The sequence below is a fragment of the Giraffa tippelskirchi genome, chromosome 13 (genome assembly GCF_054371585.1).
Source record: "Giraffa tippelskirchi isolate mGirTip1 chromosome 13, T2T-mGirTip1v1.2.pri, whole genome shotgun sequence".
In the NCBI taxonomy this organism is placed as follows: domain Eukaryota; kingdom Metazoa; phylum Chordata; class Mammalia; order Artiodactyla; family Giraffidae; genus Giraffa; species Giraffa tippelskirchi.
This window is the reverse complement of record NC_137287.1, coordinates 49,151,441-49,170,439: the sequence shown is the minus strand read 5'-3', so window position 1 is coordinate 49,170,439 and position 18,999 is coordinate 49,151,441. Positions and strand designations below refer to the sequence as shown.

The following is an 18,999-nucleotide window of genomic DNA, read 5'->3' as shown; positions in this document are numbered from 1 at the left end:
GATCCAAGAAAAATTTCTGTTAAGCCTTTACAACAACCCGGTAATAAATAAGGTCTATACAGTTAATAAATATGGTCTATACAGTTGATAGAGTTCACAAGAGAATGCTTGAGAAATGTGGTAACTGGAACTGAAACATTTCTGAAGCCCTTCTGACCCGAGAGATGGTTACTGGCCTTTGGTGGTAAGGGCAGCCAAGCTTCTTTCTGATGTGACACTGGGCAGTTCCCTGGAGCCACTCTAGACGATGTCGCTCTCTCACTCACGGGTCTCAAAGCAGAGGGGGTGCAAAGGTGTCTTCGGTGTAGCCCGCCATCTCAGCTCTGCCTCACTGGCTACACAACCCTGGGAAAGATGCTTAATTTCTATGCCCCAGTGGCCTCCTCTGTAAAATGGGAATATTAAGAGCACCTCCCTCATGGGAAGTTGGGAGGTTAATAAGTCAATGTGTCCAGAGTGCTGCGAACACTGCCCAGTGCTGAATGAGAACTTTTTGGGTGGTAGCAGTTTACAGTGTGATTTGTACTTGGTAAGGCCCCTCACGGTCTTTCCCTGACTCCGACTGCATTGTCTCTCTCCAGCCTTAGCAAAGCTCTCTTCTCTTCCTCCAGTTTTATCAAACCAGGAGACAAGGAGCCCCATGTTTTCCTCAAGGTGGAACCTACCAAGGCACTGTTCCTTTACTGACAGTCCAGAAGTCCGTTGATTTTAAGCAGAGGAGGAGCTCCTCAGTCAAGGCTGGCAGAGTCAAACAGACACAGACTTCAGAATCAGAGAAACCAGTTTGCACTGACCCTCCTCCAAACATTTTTTCCCCCTCATTTCTAAAAACTGCATGTCTGATACGGTAACCACTAATCATACATGGCTGCTTAAATGAAACTGAAGACAGTGTCACTATCACATTAGCTATAATGACATACAGCTATAAGATTTCATTGCCCCACGTGGCCCTTGTGGCTTCCATGCTAGGCTGTGGTCATCCGGCTCGTTGATGTCATCACTCACAGGAAATCTATTGCACAGGGTTGTTGTACAGGAGCCCTGAATTACACAGTAGCTGTTTTCTCCTAACCATTACCAGGTTTGCAGCATTGACCTTGTCCCAGGCACTCAGGCTTTCCCGACTTTGAGAACCCTGTGAGGTTGTTATCCATTTTCTCAAGTTACAGGTGGGACCAGTCAAGCTTATAGAGATGAAATGTTACCACGGCAAGATCTCTTGCAGAGGCCTGAAGAGGAGGCTGGCATCTGAGCCCAAGAACGTTAAGCCAGCTTCCTTGATAGCCCAGCTGGTAAAGAATCCACCTGCAAAGCAGGAGACCCCGGTTCGGTTCCTGGGTCGGGAAGATCCTCTGGAGAAGGGATAGGCTACCCACTCCAGTATTCTCGGGCTTCCCTTGTGTCTAAGCTGGTAGAGAATCTGCCTGCAACGCGGGAGACCTGGGTTCGATCCCTGGGCTGGGAAGATCCCCTGGAGAAGGGAAAGGCTACCCACTCTTATTTAATTCTGGCCTGGAGAATTCCATGGGCTGTATAGTCCTTGGGGTCGCAAAGAGTCAGATACGACTCAGCAACTTTTACTTTACTTTCACGATGGGCTAGAAGGTCTGGGTTCCAGTGCACCTCCTGAGGGTTTTCTTTCTCAGAAATCAGGAATCTCGTGGTAGAATGTGAAGCCCTCATTCACTTCACTCCTCTCTGTATTCTAATCTACCCAACCAGTCGCAAGCACCAAAGAGGCCGAGAACGGCTAGGTAAATGAAGAGGAGTTTAGTTTAAATAGAGAGGAGTTAGCACATTTGTTAACCAACCCCAAATCTTTGTCCCTCCCTGGTAGTAAGACTTGACCATTCCCTATTTGATGATGCAGACTGCAGAGTAGAAAGATCTAGTCATTCACGATTAACTCAGGTATTAAGCAGGGTAAAATATAACCACAAATCAGAGTTAAAATAAAATCAACCACCTGTTATCACCTGTTATCTAGAAACTTCACCCAAATACTTTCCTCCTCTTTAGAGTATTTGGCCTGCTACAATCTCTGCTACTCTTTATGAGAAAAAATAGGATGAAATGTTGTTTAATCAAATAAATAACTTTTAAAATTGAAATAAAGGAAAAATATTTTTAATGGAAACATTTTGAAAGTAACTTGACTCTTTGAAACATAGACTATTATACTGAATAATGTTGAAGGTAGTATGTGTTAGGTGAAAATTGCACAAAAATAATGCTGACACTCAGCCATTAAATATACTCTATTGTTGATGAAATGGGGACAAGGTCTCTCGAAGCCCTTTAGATCAGGGATCCTCAAGGCAGGACCAGCTTCTCGCTGTAGTGATTCCAGCAAAAGTGATGCTTCTTTCCTTTTCCAAAGAGATTGCCCCCAGGCTCCCAACTTCTGCCTCTCTCAGGGGCCAAAGGAAGACGTGGGTGTGGGCTAGATGAGCTAACTAGTCCTCGAGCTCTACAGTGTGACTGTGATGAGCTGTAATTAAGTCTTGGGAGAATAGAACTTCTGAGCACCAGGAAGAAGTTCCATTACGGTTTGCATCCTTATCGGAGAATCCTACTACCATTTGTTAACTGCCAACCAACAGATTTGTGAGGGAGAAAGGGCCCAACTTCCTTTATCTCCCCTGCCACACTCGAGTCTGGAGAGGGATTTTCCTGACAAGGGATCTGGGGATATCATTGCCTCAGTGTGATCATGGGGCTGCAGCCCAAGTTCTGGTTAGCAGGTACCTGTGTGACATTTACAACCGCTGTTATGGAAGAAGAATAGAGATTGTGTGCCTTTCCTCACAGCAGGTCTTGTTGTTCTGTTTGTTAGTGGAAGGTGCAGAGAAATCTAAATGAGTTGGGTTTCAGTTCCTTTCAGCCGATTGTCACATACCCCTCAGATTTGCACTCTCATTTTCATGGATACTTTCAACCCATTTGGTCCAAGAATTTTCCGGTCACAGTACAAGCTTATTGTAGGTTTTGTTGGAAACCTTGTCATTAGCATCTGTCGGTGCTCCTTAAGTGTTTCACTAGAGAATTTCTATTCTGGCAGTTGATTCTCCTAACATCTGATATTTTTATCTATGAACTGTATGGGCACCTGGCAAATGATATTTTCCCCTTTTGCTTTTGTTGCTAGGGAGCCCAGAACCAGTGAGGCATCTTATTCTCACTGTGTAGGACCTTTTAACAAAAATTTCTGAAAACTGATCTTTTACTTTGTCCTTATTTTGCAAGTTTGCTTTATTTTCCTTCTCCTTGCCTGTGGTTCTTATACTGTTTTGAAAATAATCTCTTTGTAGGGGCATTCAGACAGTTCTCCTGTTCCAAAAGGGATTCCTACGAGGTACCTCAAAACCATACCCAACCTCTAAGATGAGCTTGTATGAATTAGAAAAAGCTTCTGCTTCCTCCAGGCAGGCAGCCTAAGCGTTGGTAGCCTTACATTCGTCTGTCTGTTCATGGGAGCCCTCCAGAGACTAACCCTTATGGGGGCCTGGTTCAACCCCCTCAACTCGAGGAACTTCTGGTTTACATTTTATATATTGGCCTACTGTGAAATATTTTTGAAAAAAATGATTCATTTAAGTTTTTGGTGCATTAATTTACTTTCAGTGTGCCTTTGATATGGTAGCTGCTTGAAGCACAAATGTGAACAAGAAAGTTTCAAGGACTCTGCCCCGTGGAGGTTAAACTCTGGTGTAGGAACCAAGCCATGAATAATAAACAAAGAAATGAAATAATTGCAGACTGTGTTAGTTGCAAGCAAAGAAATAATCAAGATGCTATCTTAGAAAATAAAATGAGAGACCTATTAGGGAAGTCAAGGAAATATCCCCTCTGAAGAGGGGAAAGTTAAAATGAGGCCTGTAGGATGAAGAGACACTAAAGACGGTAGGAAGAAACTTCTAGGAAGGAGGAACAGCCAGTGCAAAGGCCCTGAGGTTAGAAGAGCTTAAGAAGTACTCTTAAGGAAGAGTACTGATGGGTGTAGTGAAAAAGAAGGAAAACAAAGACAGAAAATGATGTGAGATCAGGTCTCTAAGACCCAGATTATATGGGACCTTTTAGCCCATACTAGGAGTTGGGATTTTCTCCTAAATATGATAGGGATCTATTAAATGGTTTTGCTGTTTGAAGGATCAATCTGGCTGCTGTGAAGGAAAGAGTAGAAATGAGTTGATCAATCTATGAAAAAGATGGTGATGCTCTGGACCAAGGGGGTGGTGGTGGTGGAGATGGATGCTATGAAAATGGATTTGTTAATGGAAAGTCAAGGATGATTGTAGTTTCAGTGAATCAGGACACTAGTGACAAGTATTGAGCCCAGAATGTCTTGTGATGGAAAGGCTTGGGGAAGCAGGGTGAGGAATAAAGAATTTGGTTATGGATGCGTTAATTTGGAGACATTCATGTGAAGAAGTCAAGAAGAGAGTTAGATGTCTGAACTGAGAACCCGGAGAGGACTGGACTGCTACTATAAATTTGAGAGTCATCAAGAAGTAGATGGTATTAAAGCTCTAGCATTAAAGGAGGTCTCAGAACATAGTAGAAATAACAATCCCCAGAGCTGACTTCTGCGGATCATGTAAGAAGTTGTAATGTTGAACATGTAGAAGAGCAAATCACAGTGTGCCCTGCATATGGCAGCGTGAAAGTGAGTCATGGTGAACCTGGCAGAAAAATGTTAGCAAGTGGGAGGAACAGAAGGCAAATGGAATTGGTCAGAGATGGTATGGAAGAGAAATAGTAGAGACAGTGGCTGGAGACAAACTCTTCAAGATACTATGCCCTTAAAATGGATCAGAGACATGAGGGAGTGAATGAAGGAGTAAGTGGGGATGGCTGGAACTTATTTGTGTGCTGATAGGAATGACCTCATAGAGAGAAAAACTGATATGTATCAGATGATGATAAATAGAAGACTGAAATCCTTGTGTAGGTGAAAGAGGATGGAATCTGGAAGACGATTGAATCTGGAGCAGAAGCGGAGGGATTGACCTTTCATGGGCGAAAGCATACTTTATTAGGAGGAAGGGTGGAGAATGTTCTTATCTGATGAGTTTCCTTTATTCAATCAGTGAAGCTCAGTAACTAGCTTAGGAGTAAAGGAGTTTGAGAAGAAGCACTGAGATAATCCTTTTGAAGAGTAGGGAACTTTAAAAGAAAGAATTATAAGGCTGAAAGTCATGTGGACTATCCATTTGAGTTTATAATCTTGAATTTAAACCAAAGCCAGACAATCCAGTTTTGTGATTTTCTCCATCAAACTTAGTGATTAAAAAATGGATAGGATGGACTTAGTTTTTTGGCCATGAAAACAGAAAATGAGACACAGAAGTTGAAGGTGTCTGTGAGGAAGTGATTGTAATGTTGGACCATGGAAATAAACTAGACAAGGATGGAAGTAAAAGCAAGGGATGCCTGGTGGTTAGCGAGGGGTAGGCAGGATTAATGAATAGGAAGTTGTAGGAACTCAGATTAATATAGGAGAGTGAAGACTATAGAGCTGGGGGTTAAAAGCATCAGATGGTCCAAGAATGAGATGTTAGGAATCCAAATTCGCAGGTAGTAACGGTCAAGTCAGAGGGTACTAAGTAACTGAGAGAGGAAGAAAGAAAAAATCTTTGCCATTAAGGAGGCCAAGGAACTGTAAGTTCCACCTCAAAATAAGCTGGAAAATCATTCTTATTTATCATGTATATTTCCTGCTGCTGCTGCTGCTAAGTCGCTTCAGTTGTGTCCGACTCTGTGCGACCCCATAGATGGCAGCCCACCAGGCTCCGCCGTCCCTGGGATTCTCCAGGCAAGAATACTGGAGTAGGTTGCCATTTCCTTCTCCAGTGCATGAAAGGGAAAAGTGAAAGTGAAGTCGCTCAGTCGTGTCCGACTCTTAGCGACCCCATGGACTGAAGCCTGCCAGGCTCCTCCGTCCATGGGATTTTCCAGGCAAAAGAGTACTGGAGTGGAGTGCCATTGCCTTTCCTAGATCATTCCAAATCCCTATTTGGAATTCAGTTGGGTGCACATAAATAAATAATGATGGTGGCTGATTCATTGTAGGTCCACTCTGTAAACACCATTTTAGGTCATACTTTTGAACACTGAAATTCTTTATTACCATTAAGATATTGCTTGGAAAGTATTCTACAATGTGTTCATTCTCATAGTTTGATTATTCTCATTTCTCAATCAGTAATGATTCAAGACCTTTTGGGTTACGTTTAATGCCTTTTTGTATGATGTACCCCACCCTTCAATCTAGTCCTATTTATATGTCTCGTCTCATCTCCTGCCATCCCCTTAAGATGTACCTACTATATCAACTCCTCCAAAGCCCCTACTGTCAGAGCAGTCCTGCATACCTGCCAGGCTGCTTCACCTGGATAACTTCTGCTCATCCTCTAAGACCCATCTAAAGTGTCAACTTCTGGGTCAAACCTTTCCTAAAAAGCTCAACCACCCAGAAGTGCATTTCTGTGCATTTCGAAAACATTATGTAGTGACAAATTCACATTGTTAATAATTTGCTACCACAAATGTAAACTTGAACCAGGGGTAAAGGATGGTAGCTACCACTTGCTGAACTGTGTAACAATGTGATTCACATTCATGGCAAAATGTAAAAGTACTTTGCATTTATCATCTCATTTCATTCCCTAAAAGGTAGGTATAGATATTTCCTTTTATTAGATAAGGATTCTGAGACTTAGAGTCTTTGTAAGAGAAAGTAAATAATAAGTGGAAGAACTGGATTTTTAATCCATAGACAAAGGTCACATAATGCCCTTCCTTCATCTTATTCATCACGGTGATGGCATGTACATGATAATTCTTCACCTGTCAGAAAACTACACAAATTTTTGTTCAGGGCCCCTGGGACTCTAAAATCTGACATTGACATTGGATTTACTTTGATAAATGTTGCTACTTCCTTGAAATTTAGAAAAATAAGTTTTGAATTGAGAGTCTGGACTATGCTTAAAATCTTAATCCATTATTGCTCTCTACTTGTTTGAAGTCACACCCCGTTCCTGTTTGCCAGGCAGCTCCCTATAGCAGTGCTATAATTATCTAGGAGGACAAGTTCTTTAGGTCACAAGAAGTGGATTTGTTGACATGTGAGTGCCAAGTCTTGGTGTAATGAAGGCAGAGGGCAGAGGGCATCTGAGTTCATTTCCTGGGGGCCCTTTTGCTTTCATTGACATAGAACTTGCCTGGAGTTCTTAAGAACAATGGTGCTTTCTTGCTAAAGACCAGGAATCCTTTGGGAAATACAACTTAGCTGCTGTGGGGCCCTGCATTTGGCGAACATTCCTTGATCTGATCCTAATGTCCACAGCCGTGGTTCTTAGATTTTTACTGCGTATTAGAATCACCTGGAGGCCTTGTTGGACCACAGATTTCTGATTTCCACCCCAGAGACTGATTCAGTCTGTCTGGCCTGGAGCCCTAGATTCTGCCAGTTCAGTCAGTCTCCCATGTGAGGCTGATGCTGCTGCTTCTAGGACTACACTTTGAGTAGCTCAAAATCTTGCTTAAGTCCCGGTTTATGGAACACCCAATGAGACTGGATATAAAAGCAGAAAGCCCAGGAGTTATCTGAATAAACCTCTGAAAGCTGAATTCTGTAGACAAAAAAAAAAAAAAAAATCAGTGATTTAAAAAAAAATTATCTCCTGATTTCTGATATTATGTTAGAGACCAGCAACAATTCCTCTTGTGTGGAATGAGACCAGTTGGCTGAAACTTGAGAGTCCTTCTTTCCAGGAGCTCTTTTTCCTGAGATCTTACAGAAAACTTCTCCTCTATGTACCTTCAGAGCATTAGTGTGTTTTGTTCTTAAAATTGCCTTAAAGGAAGATGCTGTATAAAATTGATCAGTCTTTCAATGCAAAAATGAATGCAAGAAATTTTCAAAATGAAAATGTTACATAATATAATGAGAAATGTGGTCATTAGATTCAGGATGCATTTGTCTCTTGTTTAGATGCTAAAAGATATTTGCATTTTTATTAGATTCAAAATGATGTGAGTCATGCAGATCAACACATTTCTTTTTCACAGGAATCCTTTGTGTTTGAACCCAACTGCCTCTTCAAAGTAGATGAATTTGGCTTCTTTCTGACCTGGAGAAGTGAAGGCAAGGTATGGCACAGAAACAAGTTGTTCCTCTTGCTATCAGGGTGAAGGCATTTCATTTCTCAACAAGTGATTGAAAGCCCCTTGAGGGCATGGACCCTACACTTATTCATTCATTCAAGACTTTAAAATGTGCTTCCGTGTGCCAGGCATTGGGGATATAGTAATGGTCAAGGATGTGATCCTTATAGATTCCAGCCTATGATCAAAGTCGGGCATCCAAAAGAAAGAAAGTTACAAGACATTGCGAGTTGTGAAAGAGAAGGTCAGGTTACAAGAGCTTAAAAGCAGGCAAGTCTGATTTAAATCTTGGGAGCTAGAAAGATTTCACAGAAGAGAGGTATTCAAGCTGAAGTCTCATAGGTGCATTTAAGGGCACTTTCCAGGACTTAACACATGGCACAGCGTTCAGATTTTGTGAACCTTTGAGCTGAATTTCCAGAGTAGAATCAGAGTTTAAGTTAGTATAGTCCCACTAATATTTCATGTACACACATATATTTAATAATATACATGGCAGTAATCACAATATTAAATATATAAAAGTAGCATCATACATATATATGTATGTGTATATATATATATACATATGGAATGGAATGTTTGAGGTCTCTGCAACCAGGCAGGATGCTATGGGGCCTTCCTAGAACAGACCCCTCCTCCACATCCACTGCTTTAGCTCCTCTCTGCAGTTCCTAGATAGTATCTGATGCACATTTCCTGAGTTATTTCACAGATCCTAACCCCCCCCCCCAATGGAAGAATTTAATTATTTGATGACCATAAGGACATAGCCTCCTGGAGCCTGAGGATTAATAATGTTCACCCCTGTGACACCCCCATGTTATCTCACCATCAGCCAGTCAGAGAACTGTGCACTAGCTGATCAAATACCCTGCAATATCCCTGCCTCAGCTGCCCTTTAAAATTGTTTTGCTGAAACCCTTTGCTTTGGGGAGTTCAGAGTTTTAGAGCGAGAGCCACCTGTTCTCCTTGCTTGGAGCCTTACAGTAAACACTTCACTTTCCTTCACAACAACCCAGTGTTAGTGTATTGGTTTTACTTCACGCACATGAATGGACCAAAGTTTAGTTTGAAAATATCTTGACTATTTTTGATTGTTGAAAATTATTATTGTAATTATTACTTGTTTTTAATCCTGATTCTGCCTTACTCTAATCAGCATTGCCTTCGTCATCACAAACATTTGCTAATCACCTGTCTGTGCTATAGATCTGGCAGAATTAAGACTCACTGCTGTGTTATGTGCTCTCTTTGCAGGAAGGCCAAGTGCTAGAATGTTCCCTCATCAACAGTGTTCGGCTAGGAGCCACACCAAAGGTACCCATGCCTGGTGTTTGTTGTTCTTCCAGACACAGACTGTTGTGTAACCCCTTTGTTGTTGTTTAGTCACTCATTCGTGTTCAACTCTTGTGACCCCAAGGACTGTAGCCTGGCAGGCTCCTCTTCCATGTGATTTCCCAGGCAAGAAGAATACTGGAGTGGGTTACATTTCCTTCTCCAGGGGATCTTCCTGACCCGGGATCGAAACCTTGTCTCCTGCCTTGCAGGCATATTCCTTACCACTGAGCCGCCGGGGAGGCCCATTACTGCCCCCGAATCATCAGCTGGGAATGAAGAACAGATACAGTTTAGAAATCTCATCTGTAATGGTTGGGTGATTTGGATTGCATTGGGTTTAATTATATTAGAAATTGATATTAACCTTTGAAAATGATGACCCTTGTGTGATTTGAGCATTGAAATAAACTGTTCCCTTAACTCAGAAATTAATCTTACAAGCACCCCTTCCCCCCATCCCCACCTTCCTTTTCAGCAAACAGTGAGTCACTTCTGGTCCATGGCTGATGTGGAAATTTAGATGACTCGGATATTTCCATATTTGTGCACCTGTGCACGCAGACCCTGGCTCGCCTTGAGGGCTCAGTTTGCCTCTGAGAGAAAAAAGAATGGCAGAGCACATAAATAAGTCTTCACAGGAATTGATTTGTTTGAATGAGAAGCTGTTTGCGCTAGGAATTTAAAAGATGTTTTTTTCCTAGAATAGTCTAGCACAGCATTTATTCCTCTTTCCGTAAGAGTCTTGCAGCTTTTTAGATGTTCAAAACAAAACTATGTTCCTCACTTTGTTTTGTTTTTTGTTCGTGGCCCTCTTTAATGTTAGTTTAAAATCTCTGTGTAACTACTTTGCCATTTCCCTCTGAGTTCTTTCAGAGGACAAAGCCACTGTTTTATTTGCTAATTAGGGCAAACTTACACAGTTTTCATTCCAAATGAGGAGGCCAGGGATCCTAGAGATGCACGTGTCCAGGCTATTTGAAAGACTCAATTTCATTTTTTAACAACTTGTGATTACTGACTGTGGCAATGCCCTGCATGTTTGCATGAATCCCCAGTGACTGTTCTCTGTGAGAAACCCCTTTGACCTTTACAGACACAATCAGGTCTCAGGCAGAGCCTTTGAGTCGTGTTGCCATAGTTCACATCCTCCAATAACTACAACCCTCAATTGAAAGAAAGACCCTGCCTCCCCATCTTCTAAATCAATAACTGTATAATACCTTTCTTACCAGATGAGTTCCAATAATGTATAACGTTATAGATTTTACCTGTATGAGTTTTAGAATAACACTAGATATCTGGACATTTTTAGATAGAAAGAAGAATTTGTCTTACTGGATGTTTCTACATCAAATGTAGTTTCTTTTTCTATGCTCTGTGATCTAATGTATTTTTTTCCTATTTGTCTACCTCTATAGGATCCCAAAATTTTGGCTGCTCTTGAAGCTCTTGGCAAATCAGAAAATGATCTGGAAGGGCGGATAGTTTGTGTCTGCAGTGGTGCAGATCTGGTGAACATCAGTTTCACGTACATGGTAGCTGAAAATCCAGAAATAACTAAGGTATCCTCCGTGAAACAACCTCCTTCCATTCCCATATGGACGTGTGTGGTGCACATAGTTTTTCATGTATAATGTCATTTTGATATATATTTTGAATTGTATAATTTAATTTAAATCTTAAAGAACATTTCCATGGCTTGCTAGAATGTTGCCCTAGAAAATTCAGCAAGCACAATACCCTTTCAGCATGTCACTCACGAATACCAGCAGCCTGAACGCTGACTGTGATATGTTGTAGGAACCTCTTTAACCAGAATGTACGCAAGAATCATCTGGGATTTAGTAAAAATGCAGATTCTGATTCAGTAGGTCTGAGGTGAGGGCACATTCTCCCTTTCTAACAAGCTCCCAGTTGATGCTGATGCTGCTGGTCTGAGAACCACATTTTAGTAGCAAAGGGTTAGATCAGCACTACCCAGCTGAAATATAATGCAAGCCACAGATGTAGTTTAATTTTTTCTGGTAGCCACAGGTAAAATTAATTTCATTATTTTATATTCCACATAGAAGTGATACCCTATGGTATTTATCTTTCCCTGCCTGGCTTACTTCACTTAGTGTGATCATCTCTAAGTCCACCCACGTTGCTGCAAATGGGCTTATTTCATTCTCTTTTATGGCTGAGTAGTAGTCCATTGTATGCATGTGCCACATCTTCTTTATCCGTTCCTCTGTCAATGGCGTTTCGATTGGCTCCATGTCTTGGCTCTTGTGAGCAATGTTGCTCTGACGATAGGGATGCATGTATCTTTTCAAATTCTGGTATGTCATTTTGTGATCCAATAGGTCATTTTAATATGAAATCAATATAAAATCAGTTAACATATTTTACATTCTTCTGAGTCGTCAAAATATAATATATGTTTTCAGTTCAGATGAACTGCATTTCAGTTGCTGCATATGGCTTGTAGTTACCCTGTTAGTGCATGTCTAGATGATTGATACTCACCCTGCCTGTAAGCTATGAAAGTATTGGGCTATGATCCATCTGAGTACCATAACCAGCCTACCATTGCCCTAGCAAGTGAGTCACAGAGATATTGACCAAAGCAGAAAGCCTCAAATGTAATTCACTCTCCTGCAAGTTGTTTGTCTTCCGGTAATGTTACCTGTGGTCAGAGCACCCATTATCTTTGCATAAAATGTGTGAAGAGGCGCAGAGATCTGGGTTTGGGGGATTGGGAAGGGGGCATTTTATTTTCCCATTGACCCTGCAAGTATAAGCTCAGTGCAGGGTTGAATGAGAAAGGCCATCATTAGAAATACTGAACTAAAGAGCCCTCAGGGAATACCCAGGTAAGATTATTTGATGAAACTTAGATGAGAAGACTTTACCCTGGACCCAGAATCAAGGGGTGCAGAATTGAGTTCTACAGATACTGAGACCATCAAGACTCTTTTACCCTCACTCACAAAGCGTGGTCTACTTTCCTGCTGCACACGCCTCAGTGGGAACTCATTGCATCTCAGGCCCACATAGACCTACAGATCCAGAATCTTCATTACTAAGAAGCGCCCCCAGTGACTCATATGTGCAGTAAGGTTTGAGAAGCTCCCAACTGTGGCTCTGGGTCCAGGCAGGAATGGCTGTTCCACGTGATGTGAGAGCCTTTGCTTCTGTACGTGCATGGCTTGGTTGGCTTTATGCTGCTTTTCCAGAGCACCTCGCTTTGGGAGAACAGATGTTGCTTTCAATATTGTTCTTTCAATATTGTGCTCAGATCAACACCCAGTTGGATGGTTTCTTGAACCCTGCTGATCTAAACAAGCGTTGTTTCTAGTGATGCTTATGTTATTTTCTACAAAGGTCTTTCTGGTTGCTGTTTGCCATAGCAACATTCAATCTCAGAAGTCCATGCTGATCACTCAGAAAGAGAAAGACTTGTTAATCAGATAGATATTTAGATGCTTGAAATCTTGCAAAATGACAGTTCTGTAGACCTGTGTCATGTCTTTTGTCAACTTGTTGTATTACAAGAAACAGTATGAATCATATGATCTTAAGAATCTGGGATCGGGAACAAGTTGCCTGGCCGCACATCCTTCCTCTTCCTCTTCCGAGCTGTGTGACTGAGACACATGACTGGCCTCGTTGAGCCTCAGCTTTTTCATCTCAAAAATAAGAACAGCATCACAGTGCCTGCTCATAGGATTGTTGTGTGGGTTATAGGATTTGTTACATGGAAAGTGCCTGTGCCTTTCTCATCGAGAGCCCTCAGTGTACGTTCACTGTTCAGGTCACAGAGTCCTAGAATTTTAGAGCTGGAGGTGGAACTTAGACACCTCATTTTTCAGATATAGAAGAGGAAGCCAAGGAGTTAAAAGAACTCGCCTGTGTCTACACAGCAGGCTAGGTCAGAGTCTAGCCTAAAACTCAGCCTTCTGTTTTCTTGTGTGATACTGTCAACCCCACCCCATCCCTGAGCACGTACAGTCCTGGGTAGATGGCTCAGATCAGTAAATCAAAATGTTCTTACTTCCATGGTTTGATTGCTGCAGTCTTGTTTTATTTAAGAGCCATGGTCTGAACCCTATAGTCATAAATATGTGATATATAAGTCTGTGTTCCAGGGCAGAAGTCTATACTTAAAGATAAGATTTGGGAATTTTTGTGGTGGTACCATTTTGACATGAGTACAGCTTAGGAGCCCAGAATCATGGGGCCGTAGAGCAGCTCTTAGCTGGCTATATTTTGTTCATGTTACCACAAAAGTCAGTTAAAGCAAATCATCATTTTTTTAAATTACACTTACAGACCTTAAACACTCTTATGGCAGTCTGAGCGTAGGTTGGAAAAGAATTTCCAGATACAGAGCATTTCAGACGGGTGTGAGTTTATTAAGAACAAAGAGCAGAGATAACGGGGGCATTGCGAGTGCAGCAGGCCAACCTCCTGACAGACCAGGGAGAGGCGACACTTTCTGTGGGTTAGTAACCGGTTTTTATAGCCTCAAGACAAAGCAAATTCCTGGTGGAAGCTTGGCTTTAGATGACTGGTTAGGGCATAATAGGGTGATCATCGGGTGGGCATTTTTGCCAAATTTGGTGTCAGGAAGCTGGTTGATGATGATCGGGGTTGGGGGGTTGGGGCCACAGTTACAAAGGGGCTCAGTCAGCTTCAGAGGTGCCCTTGGTTCTGGGATCCACTTCTGCGGCCTTGGTGCAAGGCGTCACACCTGTGGCCTGGGACAGAACTCCACAAATACTCTATTCTAACTTGAAACATATAGATTTGGTTCAGTTGTTGGCCAATCTTTTAATGTTAGGGCTAAAATCTTTTCTGTATGTAAAGATTTTGGGTCTATTAGTTGAGGTTGATGGATTTTTTGCCAATGTGTGCTCAGTCTTGTCTGACTCTTTGTGACCCCATGGACTGTAGCCAACCAGGCTCCTCTGTCCATGGAATTTTCCAGGAAAGAGTACTGGAGTGGGTTGCCATTTCCTACTCCAGGGGATTTTCCCAACCCAGTGATAGAACCCTTGTCTCTTCCATCTCTGAATTGGTAGGCAGATTCTTTACCACTAGCACCACCTGGGAAGCCTTTTTTTTTTTTCACTTATACTTCACCCATAATGCATTGTCTGAAATAGCCAGTTTGGTTTCTTTAAAATACAACTAAGTCCACTTTAACAAGATTCTTGTTCTCTAACAGGATCCTACAATTGAATAACTTCTTTCCCTAATCTTTTAGTTGTCTCATTTACATAGAACTTGAGAAAAAATTTTTAGCAACTTACCTTTAAAGAAATCTTCCCAAGTATTCACTGGAAGAACCAGCAACCCTCTTTCCTTCCACAAGTGTCTTTTACTGATTAATGTAGTTTTTATTACATTAATATAGTTTTTATTATTTTATTAATGTAGTTTTTATTAAACAGGTATGGAAATAAACATAAGCAACTCATGGTACTCATGCAAGATGAGAGCAGAAACTTACACAATGTTGAAAAATAGCTTATTAACTGTGAGGATTAGCCATTCCCTGGGTGGTCAGAATGTTTTGCTTGTTTTATGCCATCTGACAAGTCTTGGTCTGACCAGTGATATAGAAGTTTTAAGAGGTTTTCTAGTACAGAACTTGCTTATGAGTATTTATTTGAGATTCTTGAGTCTGTTCTTAATTCCTGGGCTTATATGATACTTACAGTCCAATGATTCTGAAAAATTCACTTAACCAAACGTTGAATCCAGGTAGATGGGATTCATCAATTCATGTCCTGTCCACAGAGGACCAGCTTTCCCATGTGGGACCTTGCCTGACTCTGTGAAAGTCATCTTACTTCCTTGTTCATCCACTTCCTAAAAGGGTTCTCTGATATTTTGTCTTACTTCAAGTGGGTGTTTTAAGAGTCAATAACATTTAACATGAAATCTTGCTTTGCTAGAGTTAAACTTTCAAATAAATACAAAATATTTTCACAGCACCTGAGATGATGAAAATGATGGTGCATTTTCTTGTTTAGATAAAAAATGACACTTGTATTAAAGACATCCTTATAGCTCATCTTGTCTTTTCTTCAGCCATGCCCTCTGCTTAAAGAATAAATAAGCTTGCCTAGTCCCTCTACCTCTTTAACAAGATTTGAGCTCAATTTTATAGACCTTTCTCCCCTATGAAATAAATATCTTATAGGATCCTAAACGTAAGTCCACATCAGACCTTCCAGCCACATCCTTCTGGTTGCTGAGGCTATGGACACTCTCCTCGTGTGTCCTGATTGGTCTGTTAACAAACACTCTGTGTCTAGAATCTAGCTGCTTCTACCATCACCATCACTGCAGTGCCCTCCCAGTCAATACCATTTCTCTCCTAATTCTCTGCCTTGACCTTGTCTGTTGTAGTCTGTTACCAAAATAGCAGTTGGAGGGATGTTTCTAGAATGTAATTTGGATCACATCACTGATGCTTAGAACCCTCCAAGGCTCACGGGGCCTTAAAGAATCTCTTCTTACCTGCCTTCTTCTGGCTGCCATCCTTTTCCTCTCCCTATTTCCTTCCAGCCTCAAGAACTTTGCCTGTGCTATTCCTTTTGCCTGGAACATATGATTTCCCAGCTACATGCAGCACCTCTTCCCTCACATTTCTCAGGTCTCTGCTGGAACCTCACCTTAGCTTCCTGCCTCATCTCCCCTCAGCACATGCTAACTCCTTATGCTGCTTTATTTTTCTTCATAGCACTTACCACTACTTACATGCCATACATTCATTTATTCATTTATTGCCTTCCCATTTGCTACTACATCCCCAGCATCTAGAACATTCAGTGCCTGACATTTAATCAGTGCTCAGTACATACATTTTGTTGTTTTGTATATATAAAGTGTTTTTACGTGGGCCATCTTTAAACTCCAGTGAATTTGTTTCAGTATTGCTTCAATTTTATGTTTTGGTTTTTGGGCCACAAAACGTATGGGATCTGAGCTCCCCAACCAGGGATTGAAACTGCACCCAAGGGAAGCCCCTTTGTATATAAATATAATTTCAAGAATGACAAAGAAACAGTTAACAGTGGCAACCTCTGGGAGTGGAATCAGACGGAGAGTGAAAGATGTTTGTCTTTCTCTTCTCACTTGTCTTTTTTGGTATGATTTACTTTTTCTTTTTCATTATTAAACTTAATTTTTATTGGACTATAGCTGCTTTACAATGTTGTGTTAGTTTCTGCTGTACAGCAAAGTGAATCAGCTGTATGTACACATGTATCCCCTCTTGCTTGGATCTCCTTCCCATTTAGGTCACCACAGAGCACTGAGTAGAGTTCTCTGAGCTATAAAGTAGGTTCTCATTGGTTGTCTATTTTATACATAATATCAATAATGTATATATGTCAATCCCCGTCTCCCAATTCATCACACCCTCTTTCCCCTTCAGTGTCCATACATTTATCCTCATTTTATTCAGGTCTTTATGTGGACTGAATCCATAAACTCTAACCTAGGTGATAAATAGGTATAACCCTCAAGTTTTTTACAGTTTAGCTCTAAGAAAAGCTAAGAGAATGATGTTTGGATAAGAAAACCAAGAAAATGTGATTCAATGATAGTCCAAAATGTCTGGGATGCCATGGCATTATTTGTAGAGTCACTTTTAAGGATGTAAGGGGGCTGTTGCTGAGAATCCATGACAAGCCTGGAGGCTGTAACCCCAGTGTCTTGACCTTTTTCCGATTGAGATCATTATTTTCTGCTTCCCTAAATCCTTCCTGTCTTTCCAGTTAGAAAACTCAGGTTTCATTTCCTCTCCTTAAAGGTCTTCTGTTAAAAGGAGTTGCTAGCAAATTTGCTGGTACTTTTTCCTCAAAGCTAGTATGCCTTTGAGTAATAGGTGTGTCAGGTCACATAACTTAAAACATCTATAAATAAAAACAATTGCATGAAGGAGATATTTCCCATTTTTTTCTCTAAACTGTATGTAATAGAGCTTTTTTCTGAACCCTCCTTATCTCACTGCCACTGTTTTACCATAAACCCTACTATGCTGTGTGCTTAGTCGCTCAGTCGTGTCCAACTCTTTTCGACCCTGTGGACTGTAGCCCACCAGACTCCTCTATCCATGGGGATTCTCCAGGCAAGAATACTAGAGTGGGTAGCCATTCACTCCTCCAGGGGATCTTCCCAACGCAGGGATCGAACCCAGGTCTCCCATATGGCAGTCTGATTCTTTACTGTCTGAGCCACCAGGGAAGCCCATAAACCCTACAAAAAATGCCAAGTATTGTAACAGACTTCTTTAGTTAGAAGAGAAACTTGGTTTCTCTGATGTGTTTTTTCTCTCTTAGGATACAACTAGCTGGGGAGGATTTTGTCTCTGGCGTGTTGAAGGGAGTTCGGATGTCTTTCATTTAGTTCCAGCTGGTGCTACAGAGCAAACTGCAAGCACAGTCACTGTACATAAGATTGAAAGGCAACCCTCTTTGAAAATCTCCACAAATAAATATGTTATTTTATGCAAAGTTGAATTTTATTTTGATTACAAAAATAAGCTGTTATTATGAAGTTCAAAATGCACAGATTTGGATTTGAGTTTAGACAACTTCCAGACTGCTCATCATACTTTCTGTAGGTTGTAAATATTTGGCAAACTCTATAAATTATGCTTTGTAACCAAGTCATCAAATAAGCCCATGATTGAATACTGTAGAAAGTAAATTACAAAAATGTTATGTCTTCTTGTAGACAGAAAAGATAAGGTCAGGTAGTTTATTACAGTTAATAAAATCTTACTTTAGCCAATTGGACTGAATGTCAAAATCACTCTGCTGAATTGAAATTATGTTGAGTGGAAGAATTACTGCAAAAGTTCTTGAAGAAGGGATTTATTCTTTGTTTTGTTAAGAAGGAAAAATATCAAGTTCACATTTAGTCGATGCCGCCTAATGGCTTTGCTCACACTCTGCAGAGCTCCCCTGGGCATCCCAGGTGGTGCTCGTGGTGAAGAGCCCACGTGCCCATGCAGAAGACAAACGAGACTCAAGTTCGATCCCTCGGTCGGGAAGGTCCCCTGGAGGAGGGCGTGGCAACCCACTCCAATATTCTTGCCTGGAGAATCCCACGGACAGAGGAGCCTGGCAGACTGCAGTCTGTAGGGTCGAGTCGCAAAGGGTCATAAACACGCTGAAGCAACTTAGCACTCATGCGGAGCTCCCCTCCTTTCAACTATCTCCTCTACTCATAGGTAAGCACAGGCCTACTCAAAAGGATCAAACCAGAAGCCTCACCTGGGACTTTCTTAAAAATGCAAATTCTTGGGTCTTATGCCAGCCTAATAAATCTGAAATTCTCAGAATGGAGCTCAGCTATCTGTTTATGTTTCTGTTTTTGTTAATCGAAGTATAACTGATTAATATAACAGTTATATTAATATATACAATGTTTTAAACAATATAAACAATGTTATATTAATTTGAGGGGCACATCATC

The 18,999-nt window shown here is 41.2% G+C and overlaps 1 protein-coding gene across 7 annotated transcripts in view; it reads left to right on the top strand.

Annotated features, from left to right (window-relative positions):
* Positions 1-18,999, top strand: part of PLCB4 (phospholipase C beta 4) — a 478,321-nt gene that overhangs the window by 311,309 nt on the left and 148,013 nt on the right. For all 7 annotated transcript variants that reach the window (XM_081559122.1, XM_081559119.1, XM_081559121.1 and 4 more), the window contains 3 exons: positions 8,080-8,160; positions 9,436-9,495; positions 10,935-11,078. In XM_081559122.1, coding sequence (XP_081415248.1) covers positions 8,080-8,160; positions 9,436-9,495; positions 10,935-11,078 — 285 coding nt within the window. The remainder of the gene's footprint in view (positions 1-8,079; positions 8,161-9,435; positions 9,496-10,934; positions 11,079-18,999) is intronic.